Source organism: Hemitrygon akajei, chromosome 10, assembly GCF_048418815.1.
Source record: "Hemitrygon akajei chromosome 10, sHemAka1.3, whole genome shotgun sequence".
NCBI classification, from domain to species: Eukaryota; Metazoa; Chordata; class Chondrichthyes; order Myliobatiformes; family Dasyatidae; genus Hemitrygon; species Hemitrygon akajei.
This window is the reverse complement of record NC_133133.1, coordinates 149,033,808-149,051,600: the sequence shown is the minus strand read 5'-3', so window position 1 is coordinate 149,051,600 and position 17,793 is coordinate 149,033,808. Positions and strand designations below refer to the sequence as shown.

General features: G+C 37.6%; 1 protein-coding gene across 2 annotated transcripts in view; it reads left to right on the top strand.

The window, feature by feature from the left end:
- The window catches only part of fkbp4 (FKBP prolyl isomerase 4), a 30,750-nt gene extending 13,468 nt beyond the window's left edge, over nt 1–17,282 (top strand). The window contains exons 5-10 of one of the 2 annotated variants that reach the window (XM_073059349.1): nt 1,106–1,262; nt 3,253–3,343; nt 4,515–4,598; nt 12,598–12,783; nt 15,062–15,298; nt 15,574–17,282. In XM_073059349.1, coding sequence (XP_072915450.1) covers nt 1,106–1,262; nt 3,253–3,343; nt 4,515–4,598; nt 12,598–12,783; nt 15,062–15,298; nt 15,574–15,711 — 893 coding nt within the window. In that variant the 3' untranslated portion in view covers nt 15,712–17,282. Of the gene's footprint in view, nt 1–1,105; nt 1,263–3,252; nt 3,344–4,514; nt 4,599–12,597; nt 12,784–15,061; nt 15,299–15,570 lie in introns of both variants that reach the window. The other variant, XM_073059350.1, reaches the window with a different exon arrangement.
- The last annotated feature ends 511 nt before the right edge of the window (nt 17,283–17,793 follow it).

Here is a 17,793-nt window from a genome sequence, read left to right as displayed (position 1 = left end):
ACCCGTTCAAGTGGTGTACCAGGGTGCAGCATGCAAACAGCTACTTGGAGCAATGGGTGAGAGCTGAGTGTTCTTTGGGGACCAGAGGTGAGTGAGTTGCCCCAGAATGAACAAGACAAGCTCCTTAACCAGAGGTATTACCCCCTCCCTTGTCACCCCACACACGACAGCTTTCACTGGATTCCTTAGTCAATAACAAGAACTGATACAGTTTTATAGTAGCATTGATAGTGTTTTAATTTGTATTTCATTTAAATTCATAATTTGTTACTTTATTAAGCAGTAGTTTGTCCTTTTTGTACGTTTTAAACAATTTCCATGAAACTTTGGCTAATTGGGACAGCCACTTAATTGGGCCTGGTGTATCCAAATTAACCAGAATCCAATGTACTCTAAATTAATGGATTTATGGAACTCAATCGATGCCTTGGCTATCAATCCTTTTTATTGGTAGGATCAACTTGTCTACATAAAGTATGTCTATCTACATATTTGATGACTCTGAAGTTTATCAAATTGTCCCTCAACATTTCTTGCTCTAAGAAGAGCAGTCCTCACTTTTGTATTCTATCTATGTATTTTAGGGACATTGCCTTTAATTTTTGTATGCATCGTCCCTTGGGTCCTTGCACGTTGCCTTAATTAAAATCAGTGTTTAGTATTTTCATACATCAAGGCATTTCATTCACTGGTCTCTTCAATAACTTTAAGATGGAAAGCTCAATTTTAAGTTTTCATTCTTTACAACTGATTTGAGTTCCTTTAATGGCCTTTTCTTTCTCTTTCCATGATTCTGGAGGTTGGTTGCTTGCATTTACCAAATTGCCTATTTAATTTTGCTGACAGTATCACTTGTGTTTTCAGATCATTGTCATTGCACAAGCAACATTTTTTATTATTTTGGCAGTTAATGCTATTAATAGTTCCAATATTAGAAGTACTGAATCTTTATGTTTTTAAAATTCATTATTCATTTATTTACAACTCCAAGGTAAAAAGTTCAGCTATTCATTTTCTCTGTGATCTCAGGCTACAGCTACGAATGTATGTTTGCTCAGAGTTGAAAATTTTTTTAAAATTTATTTTTGCATATTCTTTCTTTCAGTCCATTTGGAAGGCAAATATCAGGGTACTGTCTTTGACAGTCGTGATGTATCATTTATTATTGGAGAAGGTGAAGAAGTTGATATTCCTGCAGGGATTGAGAAGGCATTGCAGGAAATGGAAAAAGGAGAAGAAGCGATTATATCATTAAAGCCAAAGTAAGTTTAAGACCATAAGATATAGGAGCAGAAGCAGGCCATTCAGTGGGCGGATTCAATTCTTTCAGTCATCTCTACTCCCCTGCCTTCTCCTCATACCCTTTGATGACCTGGCTTATCAAGAACCTATCTCTGCCTTAAATGCATCCAATGACTTGGCCTCCACAGCCACTCGTGGCAACAAATTCACGGATTTACAATCCTCTGGCTAAAGTAATTTCTCTGCATCTCTGTTCTAAATGGACGTCCTTAAATCCTGAAGTCGTGGTCTCTAGTCCTCGATTCTCCTACCGTGGGAAATAACTTAGCCATAATCTAATCTGTTCAGGCTTTTTAACATTTGAAATGTTTCTATGAGATCACACTTCGTTCTCCTCAACTCCAGGGATCATAGCCCAAGAGCTGCCAGACATTCCTTATACGGTAAACTTTTCATTCCTGGAATCATTCTCATGAATCTTCTCTGAACCCTTTTCAATGTCAGTATATCCTTTCAAAAATAAGGAGCCCAAAACTGCACACAATACTCCAAGTGTGGTCTCACGAGTGCCTTGTGAGCCTCAACATCACACCCTTGCTCTTACATTCTATACCTCTAGAAATGAATGCCAACATTGCATTCGCCCTCTTCACCACTGACTCAACCTGCAGGTTAACCTTTATGGTATCCTGCACAAGGATTCCCAAGTTCCTTTGCATCTCTGCATTTTGAACTCTCTCCCCATCTAAATAATAGTTTGCCCATTTACTACTTCCACCAAAGTGCATGACCATATACTTTACAACATTGTATTTCATTTGCCAACTTTTTGCCAATTTCCCTAAACTATCTAAGGCTCTCTGTTTCCTCAACACTACCTGCTCCTCCATTATCTTTGTATCATTGGCAAACTTAGCCACAAATCCATTAATACCATAGTCCAGATCATTGATGTACATCGTAAAAAGCAGTGGTCCAAACACTGACCCCTGTGGAACTCCACCAGTAACTGACAGCCAGCTAGAACAGGATCTTGTTATTCCCACTCCCTGTTTTCTGCCAATGCTCTGCCCATGCTAGTAACTCCCCTGTAATTCCATGGACTCTCATCTTGCTAAACAGTCTCATGTGCAGTACCTTGTCAAAGGCCTTCTGAAAACCCAAGTGCACCACACCCACTGCACCTCCTTTGTCTACCCTGTTTGTAATTTCCTCAAAAAATTGCAGTAGATTAGGCAGGATTTTCCTTTCAGGAAACCATGCTGGCTTTGGCCTATCTTGTCATGTGCCTCCGGGTACTCCATAATCTCATCCCTAACAATCGATTCCAACAACTTCCCAGCCACTGATGTCAGGATAATGGGTCTATAGTTTCCTTTCTGCTGCCTCCTATCCTTCTTAAATAGTGGAGTAACATTTGTTTAAATTTCATGGTCCTGAAGACTTTTTTTAATAGTTCTTCCCAAATTATTGTATCACGAAACCTAGATGAAGGGCCAAGATTGTTGGCTTCTCAAGATTTGAAAAGATAGAATGATTATGTAAATTGATAAATAATTAGGTTTTTTTTTTGAGTATAGGTATTAAGTCCCTGATTCACAACAGTGAGAATTCTGAAAAGATGCCATCTTGACCAGAAATAAGCAACAAATAAAAAGTGGTTCTTGCTGGACCTGGAAGATGCCTTTGAAATAAATTTCTTTTTTTCTGAAAAAGAGTTGCAATCACATAATACAATTATTATATCACACAAAGAATGGAAATTGTGTGCACTGCTGGGACCCGATTGAAAACCTGCTTAATTGAGACTAAAATTATTAACATCATACCAATAAGTGAATGTACAGTCCACTGGATTATATCCTCTGAGTATAATTGAAGGAGTTGGTAGTTATATGAAAATTAAGTAATCACTCAAATTGGAAAAAACAATCTATGTGTATAAATTAACATGTTACAGCATTTGATAATTCTTTTGAGTACTTCCCTGATGTAGTGTTGTTCATACAGGTATGGATTTGGAGAAGCAGGGAAACCAAAATTTCACATTCCATCAGATGCATGCTTAGTATATGAAGTTGTGTTGAAGAACTTCGAAAAGGTAAGATTAATGCTTGTACAACAACATATGTATTGGCAGCTCTAAATAGAGATCCTGTCACTGTTAATGACATTGATATTTACCAGATTGTTTTATGAATTATAGTCAAAAGTTTTTATTCTGAAGCAAGGTCAAGTAGATCTTTGAAGCTTTTAACCGGTACTATAGTGACATTGTGTCTCACGTTTTGTTTTAATGAGATTTTAAACCTAAAGTGAAATATCCTGGGGTTGGCTGGTAGAATTCAAGATTCTGTCACTTATAACAAATTAGGGATACGCTGCCAATTGTGTTCTTGCCTAAAGTTAAAGTCTGAATACGTATGAAGAGGATGGATAACCAGCAGAGGAAGGGGATAAATTTAAGTACAATGGATTCTGGTTAATTGGGCCATTGATACCCCTAAAGAACAAAAACTAATCGTAAAAATAGCCGGGATTCCCTTCATTTATTTGAGACACTATGCCACTTAATTGGGCTAGGAGACTGTTGCCAAATTTTCTCTAGCATCAGTCATATTCACTTGTGTGGCTGCTAAACACTACACTGTGTTTAGAGCAGTTTTTAAATAGCATCAGTTACATGTGTCGGCGAGAAATAAGCAGTAAAACAATCTGAAATTTTGAAGTCACTGCAATTTCAAGCATTAAGGCTTAAGAGTTACAAGAAATGGCCGAGAGCGAAAATGAAACAATTTCACTACTTCAAGTTAGGAACAATGAAGAATTTGAAGTATCAACAATCAACTTGAATGCTAAAATGTAAATGAAGATTTGGAGAAACAATTATCAAGTGCATTGTATGAAGACAATCCATTATCTGTGCTGATATGTTCACAGTCAATCAAAAGAACACGACGATTAATTCCTCCTTCATTAACTATTAGGAACTACAGTTTTATAATACCGTAGTAGTATTGATAGTATACTAATTTGTTCTGTAGTTCATTTTGATGCATAATTTGGTACATAGTTAAACAGTAGTTTGTTTTTTTATATAACTTTTTAGCTATTTCCAAAAATACTCGCCTAATTGGTACAGCCACTTAATTGGGCCAAAATGTACTGGTCTTGATGTGTCCCAATTAATGAGAGTCCACTGTATGTTTTTTAGTATAGCTGTTCTTTCAAGATTAGTTGTTCTCTAGTCTCACTTTTTGACATTTCTTCAGGCAAAGGAATCTTGGGAAATGAACATAGATGAGAAGCTGGAGCAGGCTGCCATTGTCAAGGAAAAGGGAACTGCAAATTTCAAGGTAACAACATTGGATCTAAAAACTGGATACTGTATCCTGCTTGTGATAAAGTGTCCATGCACCTTGGTTTACAAAATAGAATCGGAAAGTATCTAATCAACAATAGGCATTTTTTTTCTTCTGCCATTAGTGTTTAGATGTGCATTTTATAATTTCTGGACTCCGTTTATGATACAAAGACCTGAAATTGATGATGAGTGATTTTAAGTGACCTACAATAATCACCCCTCAGACCTTGTATACTGTTTTTTTTTGTTATTTAAAAGTGGTTTGAGGGGGGAAAATGTGAAGAAATTAAATAAAATTGCTTTTCTATTAAATCTATTTTAGAGAGAGACCAGCTGACTGAAATGAATTTAGTTACTTAACAAGCAGTTTTCCCATAAATTGTGGTAAAGATGACCGAAGTAACTAATTTCCAGAGGTGAGGTGAGAATGACTTCCTTTGACATCAGGATAGCAATTTACTCTCCCAAATCTTGAGGCTATGTCCCCTAGTTCTAGTCTCACCCTCCAGTGGAAACAACTTCCCTGCCTCTATCTTATCTATCCCTTTCATAATTGTATATGCTTCTATAAGATCTCCTCTTATTCTTCTGAATTCCAGCAAGTACAGTCTCAGGCAAGTCAATCTCTCCTGGTAGTCTTAACCCCTTCATTCTGGAATCAACCTGGTGAACCTCCTGCACTGCCTCCAAAGCCAGTATATCCATCCTCAAGTAAGGAGACCAGAACTGCATGCAGTACTCCAGATGCGGTCTCACCAATACCCCATACAATTGCAGCATAGCCTTCCTGCTCTTAAATTCAATCTCTGTAGCGAAGAAGGCCAACATTCCATTTGCCTTCTTGATAGCCTGCTGCACCTGAAAATCAACTTTTTGCAATTAATGCACAAGCACTCCCAAGTCCTTCTGCACTGCAGCATGCTGCAATCTGTTACCATTTGGATAAGTCTGCTCTTCCATTTTTCCTTCAAAAGTGAATGACATGTTCCATCTGCCAGACTTGCCCACTCACTGAACTATCTAAATCCGTCTGTAGACTCTCTATATCCTCTGCACATCTTCAAAAGGAAGTGTCTAACCATCCATCCTTAACATTTAATAGTAAAACTATTTGACTCCCTGCCTTCAATGTCACTGAATTCATCACTGTTGCCCAAATACTGTGTTTGCAAGAACAGGTTAGAGAATAGGTATCTGGTGGGAAAGTCACCTTCTAACTCTCCCAAGTCTTTTCCATCATTACAAGAGGCACGTCTGATGTGCGTTGAAACATTTTCTAATTGACTGGATGAGCATTCAAGAAGCTTGACGTCATCCACAACAAAGCAGCCAGCTGGTACCTCTTACATAGCTCAAACACTTGTATCCTCTGACAATGTATATTATCACCTAAATGCAGTGCACTTACACATCTATACTACCCAGTGACTTTCAAACCTGCAGCCTCTACCACCTAAGACAACAGTTGCAGTCACATGGGAACAATACCAGATAAAAATGTTCAAGTATTTATTTGTGTTAAAAGAACTTGGAAGAAAATAGCAATTATGCGCACTTAGCAGTATAAAATCATTCTGGAAAATTGGACACAAAACAAATTACGCTGTTTGGACCAAACATTCAAATTATTTATCAAAGTGTAAAGTATTTAGTACCAATCCAACCCTCTGCCTCTGAGTCTTGCCAGAGTTATTTTGAATTAAACCATTAAAAATTAATTCATTAAATAAATTTATTCCCTTTTGTTAAGAAAAAGTGATAGTTAAATGTAACTTAGATATTCTATTGTAAAGTAGAAAGCAAAATTGGGGGAAAATATTGGCATTCGTAAAACTCATTTTAAATAACTTGCTTCGCCAAACAAAACAATGATTACACTGGAATTTTTTTAATTAATATTTTACATAAGGAATTCCATTGTGAAATTTAGATGTAATGAAATATCATTACTACAGGAAGCAACATTGTAGATCAGAATGGGTAGAGTATACATGTACAAGGTTTGTTGTAGGCTTGCTCCTGGCAGTGGACAAAGGGTCATGTAACAGGAAATTGAGCCCTTCAGCCTGACACATCATGCCTGTCTTTTGTCCATGTTCTCTAATCCTATTTGTCCACTTCAGAGCCATATCCAGTCATGTCTGTTTATTTAAGTGTATGTCTAAATGTCTCGGGTGTTTAAATGTATCTGATTCCACCACCATGACCACTTTGCTAGGGTATTCCAGATATCAACCACTCCCTTTGTAAAGAGAAAAAAATGTACCCCTCGTATCAAGTCAAGTCACTTTTTTTGTCATTTCAACCATAACTGCTGGTACAGTGCATAGTAAAAATGAGACAACGTTTTTCAGGACCATGGTGTTACATGACACAAATCAAAAACTAGACTGAACTACGTTAAAAAAAACAACATAGGGAAAGCTACACTAGACTACAGACCTACACAGGACTGCATAAAGTGCACAAAAACAGTGCCGGCATTACAATAAATAATAAACAAAGACAAAGTATTCCCTTTGGGACAAGTTCCTCATATCTTAAACCTATGCCCTTTTGATTTTCATCCACCAACCATGGGGGGAAAGATTTAGATCGTGTATATATATATATCTCTCTCTGATAATCTTAAGTGCACCAGGTAACCTCTCAACCTGCTTTACTGCAGGAAAACAAGCCCAGTCTTTTCCAATAAAGTCCTCCTTTCCAGACAGGATTTTGGTGAATCTCCTTTGCAAGGTCTCCAGTGCAATCACATCCATCCTATAATGTGACTGGAATGGCACAGCAGTCCAAATGTGATCTAGCTGGTGTTTTGTAAAGTTGAAAATAATGTTTTTACTCTTGTATTCTATGCCTCTACCTCTGAAAGTAATCATACCATATGCCTTTTTCAGCAACCTCAACCTCTGTGGCTTGGACCCATAAAAGTCTCTTGTTTATTAACATCCTTTACTGCCCTACCATTTGATTTTCTCACTTGCTGAGATTACATTGCATCTGCCAATGTTCTACCCAATTTTTAATTTGATCTATATCTTGCTGTAGCCTTAGAAAATCATCTTTGATATCTACAACACCAATCAAGTTCATGTCTTCCACAAATTTACTAATCAGATCTCCTACATTCATATCCAATATAAATTGTACTTTGGATATGTGTACCAGAGTCATATGTGATTTCATAATAGCAAGGGTGACTGTAACTGTAGGGAACAATGTATTTGTTGACTGAGTCAAGTTTGTTTTCAGTCATTTGATACTTTCCCATTGAGTTGATTAACTCACATTGAATTGTCTTACGTATAGTGATAGAAAAGTTTTAGGCAGATGTAAAACAATTCTGTAAAGCAAAGGTGCTTTCAGAATAATGAAATGTAAAGTTTCTAAATATCAAAATAATTACTATAAAAAGCAGTAAACAGCAATAAAACTAAATCAAATTGTTATTTATTGTAATCACCCTTTCCCTTTAAAATTGCATTAATACTCTTAAGTACAGTGTCGTGCAGTTTTTATAAGAAAATTGGTTGGTAGGTTGTTCCAGGTATCTTGGAGAACTTGCCACAGTTCTGCGGACTTTGGCTGTCTCGCTTGTATCTGCTTCTCCAGGTAATCCCAGACAGCCTCGATGATGAGATCAGGGCTTTGTGGAGGCTATAACCATCTGAAACCATATATTAAAAAAAAAGTCCTAGGGTGCCTAAGACTTCTGCACAGTACTGTACATGGATCTCTCAAATGCAATGGATATTTCCTTCATGTAGACACACTACTGTTTCCCTAGCTGTTTAAAATAGTTATTCAAAGACCACCACTGTTTTTAATGTGATGATTTGAAAGAACTGAAGAACGTGGGTATGGATGTGGAGTCAAACATGAGTGAAAGTAGATAAGGTTCAGAGAGGAGATAGTACATTGGATTTTTCAAAGAAAGTCAGCCTGATTCATGACATTCATTACTGATAACTATCTTTTTATTCCAAATTATTATTCCATATTGAATCAGTTGCTGTGGTGGATTTGTTGCTGGTGATAGTTTATTGCTAATGTTTGGATGATCTTCAATTCAGTTTGCAACAGTCGCAATAGAGAGTGGTGGTGGAGAATTCCATGTCAGGAGAAATAAAGCAAACTGAGCATTACTGTGAGACTGGAAGAATCAGAGGTGACCTGAGGGTGGGTGAGAGTTTGATACTTCCTGTGGCTGGGATGCGTAGAAATAGCAAGCAAAAAGTACATCTACCATTTAGAATGCACATGAGAAATAATTTATTTGGGGATTTCTATTTGAATTCTCTATCCAAAAGATAGAAGGCTCAGCTTCTAAATCTATTCCATACAAAAAAACTGGTAGAACTTTAGATGTTAAGGGAATCAAGAAGACTGAACTTGATGCACGAAACTGGTACTGAATTTCTTTTTTAAATCAGTTTATATCTAATTAAATTAATTTTCTTAATTGAGACTGTGACTTCTGGTCTTGGGTTCCCCACTTTAGAAAATATCCTCTCTATGGTCACCTGAGAGGTCTGCTGCTATTGTGTTGTTTTATATTATTAAGTATTGGACGTTGGTACACCCATCCTACCAATTTTAAGTGTAATATGCTATCTGTTACAGAGTGAATAGTATTGTTTCTGATGTGCAAAGGACCTTGGGAGTCCTAGCACAGGATACCCTAAACGTTAACTCGGGTCACCAACCTTTTTTGCACTGCAGACTGGTTTAATATTGACAATATTCTTGCGGACCGGCCGACGGTTTGGTGGGGGTGGTGTTAATCACAACCGGAATATAGGTGATAAGTCAATTGTAAGTGGCTAATACACTCAATTTTATTTCTAAAAGATTTTATCTAATGAATTTAATATTAAACACACAGCGCATATTTTCCTCGCATGAATATAGTGATAAGTCAGTTATGTCATTTATATGTCAATAGCATCATAACATTTTAAGTAATGTCTGGATAGTAAACACACAGCATGTATTTTCCTCATATGAACATATAATAACCTTGGCCAGGTGTGGCTGGTCGTGGGTGGGGTGAGAGGACAAGGTCAGGGCCTGAGGTCCCTGTGCTGGGGCCGCGATGGTCACAGTCCGGAGAGAGCGACTGACTGAGTGAGGAGTGTGACAGGGCACGTGCCCACCTTCCTTGTAGGTAGGTAGGATCTATTGGCCAACAAAAGTTTGGCTCAAGGGATGACTTTCAGTAGATCGCAGCAAGGTAGCTGCTCTGCTGCTTACAAAACCCTGAGCCCGAATTAGGTCGTCTGCAAATATTTTAGCACCGGGTTCCCCACGAACATTCGGTGCGGTAAACAGGTTTAGAGGTGGCGCCCATCTGTCCGCGCTCCAGACCAGTAGCAACAGCACTTCAGGCCAGCCGCACAAAGCAGCCGGTTACCCAAGACCAACCAGTGATCCCTGGCGCGAGAGTATCACTACCTTTAGGCAACTGATTACCTTGCATGCGTTCAAGTTCGACAGTGGGCATGACAGGGAATGAGGAAAGGTGCAGCTGGCTCACATCATTTCATATCACCAAATCATACTGTTTCCTCACAGCCTGTTAACACATGTTTTGCAGCCCTGTGGTTGGGGACCACTGGGTTAACTTGTAGGTTGAGTCAGTAGTAAGGAAGGCAAATGCAATACTTATACTTTACTTTATTGTCACCAAACAATTGATACTAGAGCGTACAATCATCACAGTGATATTTGTTTCTGTGCTTCGCGCTCCCTGAAGTACAAATCAAAGTAAATATAATAAAAATTTAAATTATAAATCATAATTAGAAAAGGGAAAGTAAGGTAGTGCAAGTTGGGTCCAGATATTTGGAAGGTACGGCCCAGATGCGGGTCAGGATCTGTTCAGCAGTCATATCACAGTTGGAAAGAAGCTGTTCCCAAATCTGGCCGTACAAATCTTCATGCTCCTGAACCTTCTCCCAGAGGGAAGTGGGACAAAAAGTGTGTTGGCTGGGTGGGTCTTGTCCTTGATTATCCTGGCAGCACTGCTCCAACAGCGTGTGGGGTAAAGTGAGTCCAAGGATGGAAGATTGGTTTGTGTGATGTGCTGGGCTAGGTTCACGATCTTCTGCAGCTTCTTCCGGTCTTGGACAGGACAACTTCCATACCAGGTTGTGATGCACCCTGGAAGAATGCTTTCTACGGTGCACCTATAAAAATTACTGAGGGTTTTAGAGGACGGGCCAAATTTCTTCAGCTTTCTCAGGAAGTAAAGGCGCTGGTGGGCCTTCTTGGCAGTGGACTGTGCTTGGTTAGACGAAGTCAGGTCATTTGTGATATTCACTCTGAGGAACTTAAAGCTTTTGACCTGTTCCACCTGCGTACCACCAATGTAGATGGGGTTGTGCGGTCCGCTACCCCTTCTAAAGTCAACAACCAATTCCTTTGTCTTGCTGACATTGATGGATAGGTTATTGTCTTCACACCATGCCACCAGGTTCTTAATTTCCTCTCTGTACTCGGACTCATCATTACCCAGGATGAGGCCTACAATTGTGGTGTCATCAGCAAACTTATATATTCAGTTTGATGGAAACTTGGCTACACAATCATGGGTGTACAGTGAGTACAGCAGGGCGCTGAGTACACAGCCTTGTGGGGCACCGGTGCTCAGAGTGATTGTAGAGGAGAGCTTGTCCCCTATTTTTACAGCATGGGTCCTGTCTGTGAGGAAGTTGAAGATCCAGCTGCAGATCTGAGTGCTAAGTCCCAGGTTCCGGAGCTTAGGATCAGTTTATTTGGAATGATTGTATTAAAGGCAGAGCTGTAGTCGATGAAAAGGAGCCTTACATAGCATTCATTTCAAGAGGGCGAAAGAATAAAGGCAATGCTGAGCTAATAATGCTGAGGTTTTATAAGGCATTGATCAGCACTTGGAATATGATGAGCTGTTTTGGGCTCTTTATCTGAGAAAGAATATGCTAGCATTGGAGAGGAGGTTCGCAAGAATTATCCTGGGAATTCAAGGGTTAATGTATGAGGAGCATTTCATGGTTCTGGGCCTGTATTTATTGAAGGTTAGAAGAATGGAGTGGGGGGAATCCTATTGAAAACTATTGAATATTGAGAGGCCTAGATAGAGTGAACATGGAGAGGATGTGTCCTATAATGGGGAGAGTAGGACCAGAGGGCACAGCCTCAGAATAGAAGGACATTCCCATTCCTTATTCCCAATAGAAAGAAATGTCCAGAGGAATTTCTTTAGCCAGAATGTGGTGAATCTGTGGAAATTCATTGCCATAGACAGCTTGGAAGCCAGATCATTGGGCATATTTAAAGTAGAAGTTGATAGGTCTTGAAGGGTGTCAAAGATTACATGGAGATGGAAGGGAAATGGAGTTGAGGGGGATAATAAATCAGCCATGAGGAAACGGCAGAATAGAATCGATGGTCTCAATGGCCTAATTCTGCTCCCATGCCTTATGGTCCTCTAAACCATGCATTTGCAAGTATCAAAATTTGTAAAATGAGTGCAAGTAAAAGCTTGGAAAATGTGATTTCATTGTGATGGCATACATTCAAGGATGCAAGATATTGATACAAGTGTTGCCAACTTCCTTTGTTGTTAGAACATTCAAAATGATTCTTCTGACGTACTATGGTATCAGTAGAGTTGGGAATCTCCATGGTCTGAGTATTTTTTTCAATATAATGTTTGCCATCTAAGTAATAAATACTGTGAATTCTGAAGCTGGCATTCTGCAACAGTTGTCTTTTGAAAGAAAGATCTTAAAGCTGAGTATCTAGGAGACAGTTGAAACCTTCACAGTCACAATTGTAAAGGAAAATGTTTATAAGAAACATTCATTAGTGAAATCAATGTGTGATTCTAAATCTATAAAATGCAAATGAAGTAAATAAAATAGACTGGTTTCTTTTTGGTGTTAATATGTACCTTGAACGTTAATCTTTAATTTTCCACTTTTAATGTTACATGTTCTTTCTGTTACCAGTGTGGCAAGTACAAGCAGGCTACCGTACATTACAAGAAAATTGTATCTTGGTTGGAACACGAAAGTGGACTGTCTGAGGAATTATTAAAGCAATCCAATGCACTGAGGCTAGCAGCACATCTTAACCTTGCTATGTGCTACATCAAAATGGATGAGAATTTACAAGCTGTAGAGAATTGTGAAAAGGTGTGTAATGCTCCTAATGGAAACCAGCAACCCTTCAAAATAAATCAAAGATGTAGTTGGTAGATTAACTGGCCTTTGCAAATTGCCCCTGGCGTTGATGGGCAGAAGGTAATTGGGGGCTGTGGGAGTTTATGGAGTATATAGTATTAATATAAATGTGTGCTTCATGTTTGGTGTGAATATTGGCCCTACTTCCATGCTGTATGACTTTAAAATGGTGGGATAGAGAGCCATGTATCCAGAATGCAGAATGAGTAGGAGCATTAAATTTCAAAGATATTGACTGGGAAAAATCGGCTTCAATGAGACAAATTTGAATACTTGATTATTCAGTGAAGTTCACAAAGAAAAGAGGATCTATAATACAAAGGACATTAGAATGTCAGAAAAGTAAGCAGAAGTACTAATGGCATCCTAGACTTGATATATAGATATCTTTGTTAGAAGGATTGACAGGCATGCAGCAGTTTAACAGGGCTTCAGTAATTGTGAGTTACTTCAGCACCATTACTCAGAATATGCAGTTGCAGGAAAATAATTGAACCTTTTGCAATTGCCAGGTTTTCTGCATTAATTACTCAAAAGTGTGGTCTGATTGTCATCCAAGTCAGAGTAATACACCAACACAATCTGCCTAAACTAATAACACACAACTGATTGTACTACTTCTCATCGACACAGAGTATACCATGTAAACAACCACAGTCTAGGTTTCAAAAAGTATGTGAACCTCTGAGGTAATGCTTTCTACAAAAACTGTTTGGAGCTAGGTGTTCCAATCATTGAAATGAGATTGGAGGTGTGGGTTGTAGAGGTGCCATACCCTTTAGAAAAGCCACATAGTCAGGTTACTGACAGAGCTGCTCTTAAGAAAGATTTGTTTTTATGCATCATGCCTCAATCAAAACAACTGTTAGAGGACCTTAGAGGAATATAGAAATGCATGAAGCTGGAAAAGGCTACAAAAGCACTTTTAAAGACCCAAGTGTTAATCAGTCCACAGTAAGAGAAATTGTCTACAAATGGAGGAAATTCAGTACTGTTGCTACTCTCCCTAGGAGTGGGCAACCTACAAAGATCACACCCAAGAGCATGAGGTGCCGTGCTGAAGGAAGAGAAAAAAAGAACCCATGGGTAACAGAAAAGGACCTGCAGAAATATCTAGAACCGGCTAAAGTTTTTGATCATTTGTCCACTATAAGAAAAACACAACAAGAATGGTGTTATGGAAGGGCACCACTGAGGAAACCACTGCTCTCCAAAAGAAACATTGCTGCATGTCTTGAGTTTGCAAAAGACCACGTGGCTGTTCCACAACACTTCTGGAATAATGTTCTATGGAGTAAATCAACAACAGAATTGTTTAAAAAGAAGAAAATTTGTGGTTTGGAATGGCCAAGTCAGAGTCCATACCTTAACCCAATTGAGAAGCTGTGGCATGACCTGAAGAGGGCTGTTCTTGCAAGGTATCCCAGAAATATTGATGAATCAAAGCAGTTTTATGTTCAAACAATTTCCTCAATGGTCTACAATTCCTCCTCACCGTTGTGCAAGTTTGATCAGTGGCTACAGGAAATGTTTGGTGGAGGTTATTACTGCTAAAGAAGGTTCTACAATACAAGGGTGCACATACTACTTCTAGCCTGGACTGTGAATGATTAAACAATGTGTTCAATAAAGACATAAAAAGTACAATTGTTAGTGTGTTATTAGTTCAGGCAGATTGTATTTGTATTATTGTGACTTAGATGAAGATCATACCACATTTTACGAGTAATAATTGCAGAAAACTATGTAATTGCAAATGGTTCACAAATTTTTTCTTGCAACTGTATGCAATACTCTGGGAAACATGCATCGCAATTTTTTACCAGAATAATACTTGAATTGTTAAGGGTAAACCCCAGAGGTACAAAAATTGAATTTCATTGAAATAAAGAAGGTTATGAGTGATCGTTACATTTCTGCTCATCAGTGAATCATAGGACAAAAATTAGAGCCAGCTCATCCAAAAGTGAAGTTAAGTAATACTTCTGTAACGCAAAGATGGTGGTAAGAAATTTTGAATTCTCTTCATAAGTGCTAATATTGTTCAATAGTTAATTTTAAAGCTGCTTTGGGTGGAATTTTTTTTTGTAAGCAAATGCATTAATTGTTTGGCCGTGTATATTTAGGGCTTGTAGGTTTGCCTTTTTTGTAGATACTACATAGTTATTTGAACGGATAACAGGATAGTAAGGCTATTCTTAAAATGCACATATGACTGCTTTTATTTCAGGCATTAGAGCTAGATGCAAACAATGAAAAGGCTCTTTTTAGAATGGGCGAGGCAAGACTTGCTATGAGTGATTACGAACTGGCAAAAGCAAACTTCCAGAAGATTGTGCAGCTCTACCCCAACAAAGCAGCCAAAATGCAAATTGGAATCTGTCAGAAGAAAATAAAAGAACAGTTGGATCGAGAGAAAAAGATCTATGCTAAAATGTTCCCAAAATTTACAAGTACTGATGCTAAGGTAAGTACTGTTAACAGATGCAAGTCATTTAAAGGGGAAGAGTACAATAAATAAAGCATTGCACATAAATCCTATAAATGTTAACTGCAAAAGGAAAATGTAAAGTGAGCATTCCATCCTTTGAATGAACTTGTAATCCCTTCTCTTACTTGATATGCACTAGGTAACATTGAAATGTGCATTTAACTATTTCAAATAATATTTAAACTTTCTAACTTTATTTCTTCCCCTGGCACAAGTTTTCTGAATGATGTATGTTTATATTTTAATAGCAGGAAGTTCCCAAAACAAAATCTGAAAAGGATGCTGCAGTGGAGGAAGAGAATAAGGAGAACCTAGATGAAGGAGGCAAAGGAGAACCCATGGAGACAGACACCAACCACAAGTCCCAAGAATTGGATGCTTCGGCATGAGTATGATGTGGAGTTTGAAGCTGCATTACTTCTTTGATTGTTTTAAGGCTTGAAATAGTACAGTATCCTGTGTGTATAATATATGCACCAGTAAAAAATTCAGCTTACCTACTTACCTGAGTCACTCAAGGTATTTAAAAACAAAATGACAGCACGTGCTGGCATTGAATAAGATTAAATTGGCTCAGTCGTCTTTTCAATGGCCTAACTTTGGTGCACTGCTATATCATAGACGCTGAATGAGAGAAATCTACTCAGGAGCATTTAAGAAATGGAAACTAGAATAAGTAATTGGTAACTGTGTGTAAATTGTTTAACTTGAAAATAAATTGATTCTTTATTTGCAAGATATCCTGCATTCACCCAATGATGTCTTGTCTACTGCAGTAAGTTTATTCTGCTTATACAGTGAACCCCCAAAAATAACATTGTAACACGTTCTTGCAACTTGGATAATGTTTTTGGTGCTGTTATTGTTGTGTTACTGAGGTGCACTTGATTATTTTAATTGACAAATCTTGTTTTTCTGTCTGTAACTTATACATTTTCTATCATCGGGTAATGCAGCTTTTTTTATACAGTTACTGTATTCCACAGAATGACACCATTTATTGTTAAATATTGATAGTTATTCATTGTTCCTCTTAAAAGTAAGTTGTGGAGGAGAAGGCCATCATTTATTACAATTATTTCAGTCCAGTTGGTCTATGTTCTGTTTTGCACAACCCAAGCCTTTTACTTCTGAATTTCATCTCATCTTATCAGTGTCTCTTCCTGTCCATTTCTTCCTTATAGATCTACTTGGTAAAATGCAGTCAAAACTTACATGATGACAGATTCAGCATTCTATTTAACATTAATAAAAAGGTTGTTCTTCAATTTCTTAGTGAGCTTATTCATGGGTATCTTCTGTATTCTAGATTTTCCCATATAGAAGCATTTTTTTCCATGTAAACCCATCTTGAAAAGTCATAATTTTAAAGACTTTATTAGGATACCCATCAATTTACTGATTAAGAATAAAATTATCATTCTATTTCTTTCCTTTAATTCCAGAAGTCCTTTAATTCTGGTATCATTTACACACCTTTGCAGTACTTCTATATCAGTATCCTTTTTGAGGAAGAATAGTGCATGTCTTCTCTTTTCAAATGTTAATGAGGAAAAAGATTACCACATGTGTTTCAGAATGATCCAAAAGAACTTCCTTTAGTAGTTTTTCATTTAAACATCATTACCTCTGAAATCTGAACATCCTTCTCATCGTTGATTGTTGAGTGCCCTCACAATTGACTAAACACTTGCTTAATAGGCTCCAACTATGGGTTCTTCAGATAACATCTTGAGTGTCACTGGTAAGTCAAGGTCTAAATGATTTCTGATTTTTATGATGGATCCTGATTTGTGTTTTTGTCTTCTCTTGGTCCTTGTGAGTTAACAATGTAAACTGTTGTCCTACATTTTAAGATGCACTATCTCCATGACAGCCTCAAGATTTTCATTGCTGTACATAGTCTTATTCTGTTAAGGAAATACGGGATTAAATGTTGTGTGATAAGTTGATATGGAAATTTGGTGTTCTCTTGCCTTTTATTTTGCGACAGCTTTCTATCTCAGTTTTTTTCCCTAAAGTTTTCAACACTCCCAATCTAGCCCAAAGACAATGGTTTTAAAACCATCAAGATTTTTCCAGAACCACCCGTCCAAAATGAAAGACTTAATTATGTTGTGAATTTAGTTCTTCAACAAAAATTTTGATGCAAGATTATATATAACAAGTAAAAAAGAATTGGATGTATTTCCTGCTTTACACTATTGTCAAAAATTTGAATTACTTTTTACACATAGAAATATTATTAACTTCACTTTTAAATTTTCAGTTCAAAATAAAACATGAAAAACTTTAACTTTGCTTTAAAAACACATTCTAGAATTTAAACAGTTACATTCCCACTTTTTATGATTTCAATAACATGTCAAAACTTTTCTGCCACATTCAGAACTTCTCTTTGCCAGAGGATTTTATTTGAAGGACCATTTATTCAGAGAACATAATTTTAAAAAGGAGGATATGTTTCATAT